Raw genomic sequence first — 14,863 nt, 5'->3', positions numbered from 1 at the left:
GCAGGTTATTCTCTTGAAAAAGAGCCATGTTGCTCATTAAAGTACGGATATCAGAGAATAATACCTTTTAATCCTTTTTTTTCCTAGTCATAATGAAGTTTCTTAATGCAAAATTTATGACTAAAGTGGTGAAGCTGTATTTTCATTTACACTTTCATTTTATTAACAGTTTATTTAAGAAACATGTTTATTTTATTAAGATTTAATTTATTTTAGCACTGCAAGATTGTATGTAAATAGATTTTCTTAATCAGTTTTTATGAGTCCCGTATGCAGTTTATTTGATTAGTGTTTTTGTAATCGGCCTGACCTAATCCTTAATGATAATTAATGATAATTGTCATTAACACATGCTTTCATATCATTTGACAATATTTATCCTGTTCAACTGTAAGTAGGTTAGATTTAATGATTAAATACGATTGAAATCAATAGTAAGGTTGATGATTCAGTGTTATTATTTTAGTGGTGTAATCACACTGCTGTAGATTATTTAATGAAAACACAGATCTCAATTTAGTTTTAAATATAGTGTGTACATTGTAAAGATGTATATTTTTCCTTCTGTTAACCCTTGTGCAACCTTGAAGGGGAAATGCACTATTTTTAAAATGTTGCCTATCGTTCACAATCGTTATGAAAGACATGACGACGAATGGCTTTTTTTTAGTGCATTCCAAATATCAAATAAACATGAATGAAATGCATCTTACAGCAGAGCCAATGGGAGCTGCACTATTCCGCCCATAAAATTAGATAAATAACCATTCAAAAAGCAGCAACAATACTCTACATGTTGTGACTTGAATATTAACCAAGTATTAGTGATATTAATATTATAAACGCTAACGCAGACAAACTATTTATAGCGGCGCCATGATCACTTCCTGTGTGCCGATGTTTACATCATCGACTGATCAGCTGCTTCCTAGTTTCCTTGCTCCCTGTAAGTTTATTGTAGATCATAAATCATGCCTCTCACCTGGACAGACGGTAGTTGTTATAATAATCCGACAAGTTGGCACACGCTGACAGCCATACAGGACCTGGAACTGGCGAGGACGACACAAAAAGCACTTGTTCGCCCCAACACCCTTTTTTTTTCCCGCGAAGGTTATGAGACATTTTTTATGTAAATGGAAATATATGAACATCCTAGCAGTCGGCATCCTAATGACAGTGGACCTTATACAGTAAGTGATGTTTTATTATGTTTGTTGGCTCTCATAAAGTCTGCCGTGAGCAGACATCAGTGATGATGAAGAGAAAAAAAAAAAGGTGATTCGTTTTTAAAATCAATGTACCGCGTATGCTTAAAATTATCAAGATACGTGAATATTAAATGTTATTATAAGTGTGCCTGTTACTACATTACGGTACATATGTACGTACATCATGTATATTGTAAGAGGACCTTTTAATGCATAAAAAAAAAATCCATCCGTCATGTCTTTCATTATCATTGTGAACAATTCCAAAATTTAAAAAAAAAGTGCAGTTACCATTTTAGATTGACTATACACACTTACTTAGGGTCTAAAATGGATCCCTTTTAATAAAAGGCATAAGTCAGCAATTCAATTTTTTTGTACTTCAAATCCCTAAATGTAAAAAAAATTTAAGATCTATATATTGATACAAACTTGTTTATTTTTTTAACATTCTATTTGCACAATACAATTTTCATTGCATTTAAACGATGTATGCATTTATGTGATGGGTCTGCACAAGATAACCTAAGTTGGCAAAGTGAAATGACAAAATAATTAAAAAAAATTTAAAAAAAAAAGGAAATTTGCATGTGCATATGTATTCCCCCTTTGCAATGAAGCCCCTTAAAATGTTCCAGTGTAATCTTCAGAAGTTGGGTTCTAAAGAAATATCCACATCTTTGGTAATCCCTCAGAGCAACGTCATATACTCAGTGGCCCAGTGGTTAGAGTGTCCGCCCTGAGATCGGTAGGTTGTGAGTTCAAACCCCCGCCGAGTCATACCAAAGACTATAAAAATGGGACCCATTACCTCCCTGCTTGGCACTCAGCATCAAGGGTTGGAATTGGGGGTTAAATCACCAAAAATGATTCCCTGGCCCGGCACCGCTGCTGCCCACTGCTCCCCTCACCTCCCAGGGGGTGATCAAGGGGATGGGTCAAATGCAGAGGATAAATTTCACCACACCTAGTGAGTGTGAGTGTGAGTGTGAGTGTGAGTGTGAGTGTGAGTGTGAGTGTGAGTGTGAGTGTGAGTGTGAGTGTGTGTGTGTGTGTGTGTGTGTGTGTGTGTGTGTGTGTGTGTGTGTGTGTGTGTGTGTGTGTGTGTGTGTGTGTGTGTGTGTGTGTGTGTGTGTGTGTGTGTGTGTGTGTGTGTGTGTGTGTGTGTGTGTGTGTGACTGACAATCATTAGTACTTAAACTTTAACTTAACTTAACATAGTCTTCAAACGGAAAGAACGTGGAAACACAACAAACCTGCCAAAACAGGGCCGCCCACCAAAACTCACAGAACTGGAGGGCATTAATCAGAGTGGCAACAGAGAGACCAAAGGTAACCCTGAAGGAGCTACAGAAAGCAACGACTTGAGTGTCTGTGCATAGGACTACAATAAGCTGTACACTCCATGGAGCTGGGCTTTACGGAAGAGTGGCCAGAAAAAAGTTGAGGCACTAAGTAACATTAAGGCACATTTTGAGTTTGTTTAAAGGCATGTGGCAAATTCAAGACATGACTTCTTATTTTTACCACTAAGTGATGGCTTTTTTCTGAGGAATCATCAAACATATGGATATTTTTTTATAACTCAATCATAACTATGTAACTTTCGGAGGTAAAATATTGCCCCTGAATAATTTAAGGGGCTTTATAGCAAAGGGAATGAATAAATATGCACATGCCAATTAAATTAAACATTTTCTTAAATCCCTTTTGTATATTTATTTTTTGTATTTCACTTTGCCAACTTCGTTTTTTTTTTTTTTGTCCAAATCCATCACATAAAGTTTAGATTTAAAACATTCAAATTGCAGGTTGTAATGTAACAAAATAGGTTAACATCTAAAGGGGATGAATACTTAGTTTTTCACAAAGGTTAAAATAGTTTGTTAGATTTTTTAAAAATGTATTTAATTCAAGAGCTTGTTATATTTACATTTAATTAGAATTGTTTTTTTCTGTTAAGCATTACTCCTGAATAGCATTTAGCAAAATGTTTGCAGTAGGTAGTATGCATCTGCACTGCGTCATACTGTAAGGGCTGTTAAAATGTTGTTTACCTCATTTAAATGCAATGATATGGGCAACATGTACACTATGACTAAGTACTACCACAAGAATAAACATTGTCTAATTTAAACCTCTCTGACTCTACCTCAAAACTAACATAAAATAGGAATAAATGCAAGTCGCCATAAAGTTGCGACCAGTTAGTGTACATTTAAGAAGAAAGCTCTCATGTAACTTACATTTTTCATAGAGTAATAATCAGACAGCAACAATTGGACAATGTTGTAATCTATTTTAAACCCCGCTCAGTATCATTGAGAAATGTCCTGTTTTTCTTTCAGATAAATTGTACAGCAACAATGGAGCCGGGACCACAGATCCCACCAAAGTCCCTGCTGCTGACACCAGTGCTGCTTATGGCACCACAGGAAGCAATGCTGGCTATGGCACCTTTTACCCCGAGACCAGCGTCACCACCTACTCTGCCCCGCCCGTCTCCAACACCAGTACCAGCACCAGCACTACCACAGCGAGCAGCTACAAGTCCATGCCGCCGCCCGCCGACCAACAGAGTCCTTACAGTTACGGTTACGGGGATGAGAAGAAGAAGCTGCTCACTCAAGGCCAGACTGAGGTTTCGGCGCAGGGAACAGACTACTCCGTGTACAGCACCGCTTACCCCAACACAGTGGTGGGGAACCAAGCCTATACTAATTATGGTGAGTAATAGCTTGCTGGGTGAGTAATACATTCATGTTTGTGAGCGAGGCAGATCTTCTGATTGGATTTCTCCCTACAGGATGGTCGAATCAGACAACTTGGGGAAGTCAGCAGGGCTATGGCTCATACCAGACTTACGGAGAACAAAACCAGACCTCATTCCCTGGAAACAGCGGCACAAATTAGTAGTCATCCCCTTGTACATACGGCATTTCCTGCCCCGAGTGTTCAACTTCGATGACAGTCCTGGAATTGGAAGATCTGTTGTTTGTTGTCATCATTTTTGTTCATTGCATCTTTTAACCAATTTTACTGGCTGCGTAGCTTCACCATACGTTTTGATTTCAAGCTGTAGTTTAACTTTGCTTGGTGTGATTATGTCCCACTGTGGCTTCTCTATTATTAACTGTGACAAAAACTGTACTACACCTTAATAAATCACTTTCCTTTTGGAGCCAAGTTCTGTGTAATGGTGACGTGTGCAGCATTTAGGGCAAAGTTGAGACTTCAATGTGTTTGTGTTTGTTGACAAGTAAACTCCAAGCCTGTGAAATATACCAAAGATAGCTCGTCATATCAGCTTTTCATGGAAGTGTTTTGTAAGAGGCTTCTTCCCTCCATGCACACACTTCACAATAACACTTTGCATGCACAAAGTACATGTAACACATGTCGAACCACGTTTTGTCCCACTGACTCTCTGAGAGGGAAGGTGATCTATATTCTACTGGGAAGAAATTCCATCGATAGGGGCAGTGGATAGTGCTTGTGCCTCACAATAAGAAGGTCCTGGGTTTGATTCGCTGGCTCGGGGTCGTTCTGTGTGGAATTTGCATGTTCTCCCCGTGACTGCGGGGGTTCTCTCTGGGTACTCCGGTTTCCTCCCACCTCCAAAGACATGCACTTGGGGATAGGTTGATCAGCAACACTAACTTGGCAGTAGTGTGTAAATGTTGTCTATCTGTGTTGGCCGTGCGATGAGGTGGCGACTTGTCCAGGGTGTACACTGCCTTCTGCCTGAGTGCAGCTGGGATTTGCCCACTCAAGTTGGTTACGACGACAAACTGCAGTCTGGATGAGGACGAAGAGCATGCAGTTTCTCAGTTTGTGCAGAAATTATTTGGTTATGCAAACCAATTGTTGCGGCAGCTGTACGGGTGCATGGTCTCGGACGATCATGGAAGTGCACCTGCTGGATGTGGAGGTCCTGGGCTTGTGTGGTTACACATGGTCTGCGGTTGTGAGGCCGGTTGGATGTACTGCCAAATTCTCCGAAACGCCTTATGGTAGTGAAATGAACATTCAATTCCTGGGCAACAGCTCTGGTGGACATACATTCCTGCAGTCTGCATGCTGAATGCAAAAATATGTATTTTTTGGATCAGACCTTTGAATTTGGATTAATCAAGATTATTTACATATTACTCACTTTCATAAAAATTTTTATTAATTTAAAAAAAGAGCTCAATATTTGTACACTATTTTTTCGTTGTCAATCACATTAGTTAACTTATTTATTTTGACAGCCCTAATATATAGTGTCCCTTTTTGGTGTCGCGGGGGGGATGCTGGAGCCTATCCCAGCTGCACTCGGGCGGAAAGCAGGGTACATCCTGGACAAATCGCCACCTCATCACAGGGCTATGGATCGGTCAGTGGCAAGACTGCTTCCTTCATGGTTTTAGTCATCTCTATAAAGTGTCCACAAAAAGACGCAAGCACAGCTAAAAGTGATTCAAAATGAAGAAGAGCCAAATGGAAATAATGGTGTCTGGACGAGAATAATAAATAGGACATCACGAGGGTGAGGCCGACTGGACGGTCCCCATGAGACCCAAGATCATGTCAGTCAGGGTGTGAGCAATGCTCATGCTCCTGTGGCCCAGCTGATAAAAAGCAGCAGGAGGAGCTCGGTGCACGACAGAAGCTTCCATCGGGTTCTCCTGCTCGTGGCACGTCAACTGTGAGTGATTCTAGCTTCTATCATCTCTTCCAACCTCTTGCATGTTTACGTTTTGATAATCAGGAAACACGCCCTCCTTCTGACCTTATCTGCCTCGCTCAGCGACCGGCTTATGAACTTCAGCCCGTAGATATGTCAAGTTCAGCCAATCAGGAGTTGAGGCAGTAAAGCGAGAAAGGCATGTTGTCACAGGACCTGTTTAGAGGAAGTGTAGGCGTGCACAGTAAGCATGCAAATATGTCCCACTTTGTTTTCTCTTCCTGTTCACTTGTGCATGTTGTTGAGTCTTGAGTTCCGTTGTTGCTAAGGCTCATCTTATCTGTGATCTTTGAAGATGGCGCTGATTGTGGTCGTCGTGCTGGCTGTCATTCCTACCGCCTGCTGCTATCCTACCTTCCAAGACCTGGATGTAGGTCGCAGTGAGTATCGCTTCACACAGACTTGAGTTAGAACCACTTCTCTTTAAGAATACTTTCCTCCCCATCACCTGACAGGCAACAGGACCTCCATTAAGTTCCTGGCCATAGGAGACTGGGGTGGTGTTCCTCACCCTCCTTACATGACGGTGGTGCAGACAGCGACTGCTCAGGAGATGAGTAAAATAGCCCATGAGATGGGTACGGACTTTGTTCTGGCGCTCGGTGATAACTTCTACTTCAAAGGTGTAGACAGTGTGGATTCTCCCAGATTTAAGGTCAGCCAATATAGTACAAGTCATCAGTGTGGAGTCCATGGCACTGACGTTCTGTCCTCTTGTGTCTGTGACCCAGCACACCTTTGAGGATGTGTACACAAGCAAGTCTCTCAATGTGCCCTGGTATGTACTCGCTGGCAACCATGACCACGTGGGGAATGTCAAAGCCCAGATTGACTACACTCACAAGTCTGCAAGATGGTAAGGGAATGATGCTTTGTTGCCACTCATGCTGTATCGCCCTGCTAAACGCCTATGTCAGGGGTGTCAAACATACAGGTTGTATCCGGCCAGCGGGATGAGTTTGCTAAGTATAAAAATGAGCCAAAAATGTTTTAATGGAAAAAATTGCTGTTCTAAATGTGTCCACTAGATGTCGCAATCGCAATTATTTGTATCTTTGTAGATGATGCTACATATGTAAAAAAAATAAATAAATAAACCACATGATGTTAGTGCACCAGTCGAGGAAAATGAGCAAACTACATAAATAACATCCTGTAATTTGATTTTGATATTGAATTTTTTTTTTACCTTAACTGTGCATGGCTACCTGAAAGACACCAGGGGTTGTTATAGGGTCAGTGATCAGGTCAATACATACTCTATTTGGAGATGAGTGTGGAGAATCTAAATGGTGTGCCCACTGCAAATTTAAAAGGTTAAATTGCCTTCTTATTCCTTGATTAGTTTTTATTTAAGTTTTTGTACACAATGATTTCAAGAAAAAGTATTCTGGGAGGTTTTCAGCACATGCTCTATCTAACAAGTTCAACCAGACCAACTGGACTTCGACTGGATGAGAGCTGAAACATTTTTAAGAAAATCAAGCAAATCTAGTTTCATAGTGTCCTAAAGAGCAATTCAAAAATATTTCAATATGACATTTTAAAGTGGACCTCTGATCGTCCATTTAATCTACATTTAAAACACTTCCTTGTGCAGCGGTTCATTCATAGTTTATGTACTTAACCAAAAAAAGGTGAAATAACTGAAAACATGTTTTATATTCTAGTTTCTTCAAAATAGCTATGATTACTGCTTTGCACACTCTTGGCATTCTCTCGACGAGCTTCAATCACACCATTTCAGGTGACTACTTCTTGAAGCTCTCATCGAGAGAATGCCAAGAGTGTGCAAAGCAGTAATCAGAGAAAAGGGTGACTATTTTGAAGAAACTAGAATATAAAACATGTTTTCGGTTATTTCACCTTTTTTTGTTAAGTACATAACTCCACATGTGTTCATTCATAGTTTTGATGCCTTCAGTGACAATCTACAATGTAAATAGTCATGAAAATAAAGAAAAGGCATTAAATAAGAAGGTGTGTCCAAACTTTTGGCCTGTACTGTATATCTTGAAGACACATTTTACCGCTATTTTTTTTACAGACACGGTCGAAACTTCATAAACATTACATAGATTCACCCAGTCACAATATTAAGTACACCTGCCCACTCGACGATCAATAGAGAGTTGCATTTAAAAAAAAGCCGCTTTTGCAAAATTGACATCACAGTATGTCACACTTTATCCTACCTTCTCTTGTGGTGCCTCAAACCAAGTCGTGATGTCGTCGTCTTTTTCGGCAAAGCCAAATTCTGCACTGGTCAATCCTGACCAAACAGTCCCACGTAAAATGTCATGGAAGTATTTGTTTTTCACATGAGAGCAGGTGGGAAGGGCATTAGACGAGAAGGAATAACTTGCAAGGCTGCAGGTTGCTGCCATAATATTCTTACAGCCTGAAGCGTTAATGTCCAAATAGGTACGTCCACCACATTGTGACATCACACTGTATCCATTGTTAAAAAAAGACACTGTCAGGTTCAAACACTAATGACATCTATTAAAGGCCTACTGAAACCCACTACTACCGACCACGCAGTCTGATAGTTTATATATCAATGATGAAATCTTAACATTGCAACACATGCCAATACGGCATGTGTTGCATATATTTAAAATTTCCCGGGAAATATCCGGCTGAAACGTCGCGGTATGATGACGTATGCGCGTGACGAAGTCAGAGTAACGGAAGTTATGGTACCCCGTAGAATCCTATACAAAAAGCTCTGTTTTCATTTCATAATTCCACAGTATTCTGGACATATTTTGCAATTTGTTTAATGAACAATGAAGGCTGCAAAGAAGACAGTTGTAGGTGGGATCGGTGTATTAGCAGCGGACTACAGCAACACAACCAGGAGGACTTTGTTGGAGAGCAGACGCGCTAGCCGCCGACCTCACCTTGACTTCCTACGTCTCCGGGCCGCCAAACGCATCGGGTGAAGTCCTTCGTCCTTCTGCCGATCGCTGGAACGCAGGTGAGCACGGGTGTTGATGAGCAGATGAGGGCTGGCTGGCGTAGGTGGAGAGCTAATGTTTTTAGCACAGCTCTGTGCGGTCCGGTTGCTAAGTTGCTAAGTTAGCTTCAATGGCGTCGTTAGCACAGCACTGTTAACCTTCGCCAGCCTGGAAAGCATTAACCGTGTATTTACATGTCCACGGTTTAATAGTATTGTTGATTTTCTATCTATCCTTCCAGTCAGGGGTTTATTTTTTTTGTTTCTATATGCAGTTAAAGCACGATGCTATCACGTTAGCTCGTAGCTAAAGCATTTTGCCGATGTATTGTCGTGGAGATAAAAGGCACTGAATGTCCATTTCGCGTTCTCGACTCTCATTTTCAAGAGGATATAGTATCCGAGGTGGTTTAAAATACAAATCCGTGATCCACAATAGAAAAAGGAGAGTGTGGAATCCAATGAGCCAGCTTGTACCTAAGTTACGGTCAGAGCGAAAAAAGATACGTCCATCACTGCCTCTCAAGTCCTTCACTGTAACGTTCCTCATCTACGAATCTTTCATCCTCGCTCAAATTAATGGGGTAATCGTCACTTTCTCGGTCCGAATCTCTCTCGCTCCATTGTAAACAATGGGGAATTGTGAGGAATACTAGCTCCTGTGACGTCACGCTACTTCCGGTACAGGCAAGGCTTTTTTTTATCAGCGAGCAAAAGTTGCGAACTTTATCGTCGATTTTCTCTACTAAATCCTTTCAGCAAAAATATGGCAATATCGCGAAATGATCAAGTATGACACATAGAATGGATCTGCTATTCCCGTTTAAATAAAAAAAATCATTTCAGTAGGCCTTTAAACAAGACAAGAAGCAAGGAATTAAACAGAGACAGAATTCAATTTGGCTCAATTGAGGAGAAACGTCTGGACTGTACTCTTTGTACAGTCCCACCAGGCTCTGACAAAAGATTGTACGCCTCCTCTTTTATTTGGACTTTCCCTGATTACATGGCAACAACTGTTTCTAAAGGGACGGGGGTCGTAAACAGCCATCGCCTTTGGTTACAAAACAGTTAAAAGAAAAGGTCGTAAGCAGCCGTTGCCTTCGGTACCAAAACAGTTCAAAGAAAAGGTCCCTGGAGGGCGGTCAGGCCCTGCCTCCTCTCCGCTTTGTAGATCTCGGGTCAAGATAAAATCTTCCTGTGGATTACAATGCATCAAAGAAACTGACACCTTCATGTCGCTCCCCATCCTACACAGTGGAGTTTTACAAGCCTTCTGCTTGGTAGGATCAAAGACAGCTTTTGTCCTCTCGCCGGGAACTCATGGCAACACAAAGTTTTGTGATAACTTAGATACAATTATTCTGACAGACACAGCGTTCACATGCATCCAAAACTGCGTCCAAACGCATGAGTCTTATGATTTGATACGTTGGACTTGTTTAACACGTGTATCCAACATTGTGACAATATTTATAAGTCAGAAAAGACGAAAATCATCAGCGGTCGTCTTTAACTTTCCGAGTTGGCTTGCAACACAAGGTGAGCTGCAGCGGTGAGACGCTGCATTCACAGATTGAAATGAAGCTGCTGCTTTTTCACGGGGGACCCGCTACCAACTTTTGTAAGAGCAACTCTGCACATCTCTGGCTTTCTTTCACTTTGTCAAAATCTAAACCTCTTTGTTCCTATTCCTCATGTGCTTCTTTCAGTTTCAGTTCCTCTTCATCAAAATCTGCACCTTTTCGTTGCACATTGTCCTGTGTGAGGACAACTGATGCCGGTAGCGAGGTTTCAATAACGACAAATCTAACGCGTTACTATTTCCAAAGCAGTAGTCAGATTAAAGTTAATTTATTTTATTTTTATTTTTTATTTTTTTGTCCTGTCCAGCTTCTCAGGCAAATCATATAGTTGATGTAGATGCCCATATCGGCTGTATAGATTTACTTTACAAAAGACAAGTGTGGGATACTTCTCTTGTTGCCTTATTTGTATTTTACTTTATTAAATGTATTTATATTATCATTTGGTGCAGCCGGGCCGGAGCAGGAGGGGATAGAAAAAAAAAAAAAAAAGGAAGACAGAGGGGGACATTGTGGGGACAAGAGGGGAATAAGACAAAGAGACAACAACAACAAACACAACAATAACAACAACAATAGAGCAACATCAGCAAATATGATATGTAAGATAAAAGTTGATTTAATCCAAGTCACTGTGCGTTACTATAAATTTTTTATTTTTATTTTCCCTCGTAAAAAGAAATTGTATTTCTTCTTGCCGTCTTGGAAAGTGACGTCACGAAAGCGACAAGTCAGGTTTTTAGCATGAGGATGACACACGTGTGCGACACCAAAGTAAACAACAATGGAGGGCGGAGAGAGAAGCGTGTTTTGAAGTTGGAAATACAATCATTATTTCGAGTTTCTGTCCGTTCAAGACAGCAATATAAAAGTTTGCTGTACATTCTGTCCTGGAGACAAAGTGGACAGAGTGGACCCCATAAAGTCATAAAAATGGGGTCCCACAGTAAATTTTTGGAGTTCTACTTTTTTGTAACCATTTTGAAAACAAATGATAAATCTATGTTTTATCCGGTTATATCTCACATTCTATATTGTGTTTCGGAAAAAGGTTGTCATAAATGTTACTTAATTCATAAAAAAATATATATATAATATATATAAACATTAATTCACTTTCTTCTTTCCTTCATGGATCTAAACTTTACCGCTGCCGGTATTTCTTCTCTATTTTTATTGTAATATTTTCAGAATGTGCCTGTTCTATTTTTGGCCAAAATAAGACAAAGAAAACAATCTGACATTGTCTTTATTTTTTAGTTTTAATACCATGATTTTAATAGTCCGGCCCACGTGTGCACAGATTTTCCTCCATGCGGCCCCTGAGCTAAAATTAGTTTGACACCCCTGTAGTATGGCATCAGTACTGTATATAAACAATACTAAAATGGTTAGATCGATATTTATCTTTTTATTGTTCTTATAAACACATTTTTGGGGTGTTTTTTATTATTGTTTACAAACTCAGGGAGTAAAGTCTCTGGATCCAAGAAAGCTTTGAGGGCAAAACCCAACTGATTGAAATGGGAGTCGATGGTAGTTTTTGCTTTTGTTTAGTAATTGGGAACTCGCCACTTTATTGTGTTTAAAAAAAAAATAGATGTAGTGATTTACAACAATATAGCAACTTCTAAATTTAATTTTACTTTAGTTACTTGCTGGAAAACAATTTCAGTTCTATAATCTATTGTCAAATTATCGGATCGGGGCTCAAAATTGTATCAGATCTGAAGCCAAAAAATCAGATCTGGCTAGGTGGCCAAACATGCTGATCAAGACATCCTCTTGGATGACCGTAACGAAACAGTAACACAGTCAATGTGCTGTGTCGATACAGCTAGTGAGTGTGCCACACACTCACTGAGGCGTCATTTACCCATCACTGCTTTTTAGTGAACTTTTTAACCGTCATCTCTCTTCTATGTTGGCGGCGTATAAAAAAAAAAAAAGAAAACCATCAAGGACAAAGATATTATCTTTGAACATGTCAGTGAATCCAACTTTAATCATACAGCACTTTTCATGCACGGGCAAGCTGCAACACTTATAAAAAAAAAAAAAGGAAGAAAACACAGCATTTTTAAAATAAGGAAACATGGCACTAAGGCTTGAGGAAAAATGGTACCTTTGAGGCGCCCACAATGGAGAATGACTAAAAAATTAACATTATATTATATTAACATTATATAAATAATGTTAAATATATGTAAAAAAAAAAAAAGTAAATGAATGTAGATAATAAACAATAACTTAAAATAGCGAGAATAATATCAGTAATAATAGGGTAACACTTTAGTATGGGGAACATATTCTAAGTAACAAAGACTTAATTTAGAGTTATTTGGTTAGGGTTAGAGGGTTAGGGTTACTGGTTGTATAATAGGGCCATGCAGAATAAGGCATTAATAAGTACTTAATAATGACTAATTAAGAGCCAATATGTTACTAATTTGCATGTTAATAAGAAACTAATTAATGGTGAATATGTTCCCCATACTAAAGTGTTACCAATTATAGTAATAATCTAAATAGAAAATAACAGAACAAAAATGAAGAAGTTAGAAAGAGTTTAAAATGATCAGTAAAAAAGGCCTAATTAAAAAGGTGAGCCTTTAACCTTTTTTCTAAAAAAAACAACAACTATAAACGGTCACTGCAGTCCTGGGGTTTTCTGGCAGGATGTTCCACAGGCGGAGGTCACAGTGGCTAAATTCCGCCATGACTTTTTGAACAATTGTTCTATTCCGAAATGGAAGGTGATGACTGAAGCAGCGTAGTAATGTCATTATTAAGTCTCTCCCTCCCTGCAACCAAAACTCTCTTATAGACTCTGTAAACATACTTATTATATTATATTATTATATTATACCAAAGGACAGCACACAACCTGGCTTCCACCTGTTTGACCTGCTACCATCGGGCAGGCGCTACAGGTGCATCAGAGCCAGAACAAACAGGCTCAGAGACTGCTTCTTTCCCAGAGCTGTCACCATCTTCAACTCAAACTTGTAATAAGTAATTCACCCCTAAGTAGGGAAGCCCAGACTTCCCTCTCCCCAGCTACTTCGTCCAGCTCCTCCCCGGGGATCCCGAGGCGTTCCCTAGGCCAGCCGGGAAACATAGTCTTCACAACGTGTCCTGGGTCTTCCCCGTGGCCTCCTACTGGTCGGACGTGCCCTAAACACCTCCCTAGGGAGGCGTTCGGGTGGCATCCTGACATTTAATCATTATATTTATTTTCAGTTCGGCCATTAATGTGTTGCACTGCACACCATCCATTAGTGTGTTTACTTGACCAGTCGTTGTGCACCTTAGGAACTTTCCTTCCTATTACTATGAACTGGACTTCCGCATCCCCAACACGGACAAGACGCTGACCATCATCATGCTGGACACGGTGATGCTATGCGGGAACTCTCTGGACTTTGCGGACCAGAAGCCCAAAGGCCCGCCTAGTGCGGTGGAGGCCAACCGCCAGGTGACCTGGCTCCAGGAGAGGTTGGCTCGGTCCAAGGCTGACTTCCTCCTGGTGGCGGGTCACTACCCCGTGTGGTCCGTGTCGGAACACGGGCCCACCGAGTGTCTCCAGCAAAGGGTTCGCCCCCTGCTGCTTAAACACAACGCCACCGCCTACTTCTGCGGCCACGACCACAACCTGCAGGTACGCTCGATTTAAATCTGCGCTCTATTTCTTCATCTCACGCCTGTCTCCTCGCTTGTAGTACATCGAGGAGTCCGGGGTGGGCTACGTCGTGAGCGGCGCCGGAAACTTCCTGGATCCTGACATCCGACACTGGAACAAAGTCCCCAAAGGTTCTGTGAAGTTCTTCACCGGCCAAGCGTCCACTCTGGGAGGCTTTGTGCACGCAGAAGTCACCAAGAGCCAAATGATCCTCACCTTCTACCAGGCTAAAGGCACGTCTCTATATCGCACCGTGCTCTCGCAAAGGAACTAGACTAAGCTTTGTATCATCTGACAATATCTTTTTTAATATCTTTTTTTTAAATTGCATAGAGAGAGAAAAAGAAACATTTGGTCTAAAAAAATCTAGATAACTTGTTCTATAGCTCTGAAAATAAAGGTTATATACTAATCAGGATTTTGATTGATTTGCACTACCTAACTGCTCTGAATGAAACTTCATTGATTAACTCACTCATTCATTGTGTGAATGCTCCAAAGCAGTGGTGTCCAAACTACGGCCCGTGACACGTCATGAGTTCAATAAGGAATTACATTTAGTATAATTGGTTTAACTTTGTTGTCCTCTTGTGGACAATGTCAGTAATTCGGGTTAATGACCATGAATTGCGCCTTGAAACATGTGCAGCACAGCATATACATGTATGACCCGATCCAGAACAACTTTCCCAC

General features: G+C 40.5%; 3 protein-coding genes across 3 annotated transcripts in view; 2 read left to right on the top strand and 1 right to left on the bottom strand.

Annotated features, from left to right (window-relative positions):
- Positions 1-4,392, top strand: part of LOC133639787 (interleukin enhancer-binding factor 3-like) — a 30,687-nt gene extending 26,295 nt beyond the window's left edge. Inside the window, exons 19-20 of the mRNA XM_062033390.1 lie at positions 3,560-3,937; positions 4,018-4,392. Coding sequence (XP_061889374.1) covers positions 3,560-3,937; positions 4,018-4,124 — 485 coding nt within the window. The 3' untranslated portion in view covers positions 4,125-4,392. The remainder of the gene's footprint in view (positions 1-3,559; positions 3,938-4,017) is intronic.
- The window catches only part of klf1 (Kruppel like factor 1 (erythroid)), a 251,904-nt gene continuing 239,452 nt past the window's right edge, over positions 2,412-14,863 (bottom strand). The window contains exon 4 of the transcript XR_009823858.1: positions 2,412-2,422. The gene's annotated coding sequence lies outside the window, so the exon portion shown is untranslated. The remainder of the gene's footprint in view (positions 2,423-14,863) is intronic.
- On the top strand, positions 6,102-14,583 carry acp5a (acid phosphatase 5a, tartrate resistant). Its single transcript, XM_062033004.1, has 5 exons — positions 6,102-6,320; positions 6,396-6,595; positions 6,672-6,796; positions 13,804-14,149; positions 14,211-14,583. Exons 1-5 carry the CDS (start codon positions 6,236-6,238, stop codon positions 14,442-14,444), a joined length of 990 nt encoding a protein of 329 aa, XP_061888988.1. The 5' UTR covers positions 6,102-6,235; the 3' UTR covers positions 14,445-14,583.

Source organism: Entelurus aequoreus, linkage group LG22 (assembly GCF_033978785.1).
Source record: "Entelurus aequoreus isolate RoL-2023_Sb linkage group LG22, RoL_Eaeq_v1.1, whole genome shotgun sequence".
Classification (NCBI taxonomy): Eukaryota; Metazoa; Chordata; class Actinopteri; order Syngnathiformes; family Syngnathidae; genus Entelurus; species Entelurus aequoreus.
Note: the sequence above shows the minus strand (reverse complement) of the source record. Positions and strands in the feature narration are given on the sequence as shown.